Source organism: Poecilia reticulata, linkage group LG4 (assembly GCF_000633615.1).
Source record: "Poecilia reticulata strain Guanapo linkage group LG4, Guppy_female_1.0+MT, whole genome shotgun sequence".
Classification (NCBI taxonomy): domain Eukaryota; kingdom Metazoa; phylum Chordata; class Actinopteri; order Cyprinodontiformes; family Poeciliidae; genus Poecilia; species Poecilia reticulata.
The window spans coordinates 4,761,472-4,762,675 of record NC_024334.1 but is presented as its reverse complement, the minus strand read 5'-3'; the positions used below and the strand labels follow the sequence as shown (position 1 = coordinate 4,762,675).

Sequence of the window (1,204 nt, the reverse complement as noted above, 5' to 3'; positions counted from 1 at the left end):
TTTAAAGGTTTGTAGTTCATATTTGCCTCCTGCTGCCCCCTGCTGGTCACATTTAAAGGTTTGTAGTTCATATTTGCCTCCTGCTGGTCACATTTAAAGGTTTGTAGTTCATATTTGCCCCCTGCTGCCTCCTGCTGGTCAGATTTTAAAGGTTTGTAGTTCATATTTGCCCCCTGCTGCCCCCTGCTGGTCACATTTTAAAGGTTTGTAGTTTATATTTGCCTCCTGCTGCCCCCTGCTGGTCAGATTTAAAGGTTTGTAGTTTATATTTGCCTCCTGCTGCCCCCTGCTGGTCAGATTTTAAAGGTTTGTAGTTTATTTTTGCCCCCTGCTGGTCAGATTTTAAAGGTTTGTAGTTTATATTTGCCCCCTGCTGCCCCCTGCTGGTCGGACTCACCGGTCCCAGTAGCATCCCTGTTTTCCTCAGGTCCGAGTCCGCCGGCACCGTCTGCGTCGCAGCACAACTCCGGGTCGCCGTTGGTGGAGCCGTGCTCGTCGGACACGTAAGAGATGCGATCTGATTGGTCGGTGATGTCAGAGAGGGCGTGGCTGCTGCTGGGCGAGTCGGAGCGATGATGATGATGATGATGCTGCTGGTCCAGTTTGGCTCGGAGAGATTCGATCACTTTATCCTTCTGCTGCAGCTCCTTACTGAGCCTGAAACACAAATAAACCTCAGGCATCAGAACCGGATCCACCCTGGAAGGTCAAAGGTCACAACAGTGAACCACTGGAAGGGCTGAAGGAGAAATGAAATGCTACCAACTGGTGAGCACACCTCTGCTAATCCGCTAATGAGCTCAGAGCTAATGTCTAGGTTAGCGCTTTAGCACGTTGCTAAATGTGAAAACGTTCAGATTCCTGGTTTTCTAAACTTTCAGTCCAACTTCAACATTTGTTTGGTTATCAACTGTCAACGATTCTTCAAGCAGTTAGCAGCTCATCTTTGTGCTCTTATTTTGACATCTGTTTCCTCTCTTCCTGTTCTCTCTCTGTTTTCTCCCCAATAACTTTATTTAAAACAAATAAACACAAATGCAAAATCTTACAGTGGTCCACAAGGATTGTAATCTTTCAAGGAAGATATAATTTAAACTGCAGTTGGTGCGTTAGCATTAGCACCTGCTAAATACTGTGTTAGCATAGTGCATTAGCACCTGCTAAATACTGTGTTAGCATAGTGCGTTAGCATTAGCACCTGCTA

General features: G+C 46.1%; 1 protein-coding gene across 1 annotated transcript in view; it reads right to left on the bottom strand.

The window, feature by feature from the left end:
- Positions 1–1,204, bottom strand: part of LOC103463242 (myomegalin-like) — a 39,297-nt gene that overhangs the window by 11,998 nt on the left and 26,095 nt on the right. Inside the window, exon 17 of the mRNA XM_017304244.1 lies at positions 343–657. Coding sequence (XP_017159733.1) covers positions 343–657 — 315 coding nt within the window. The remainder of the gene's footprint in view (positions 1–342; positions 658–1,204) is intronic.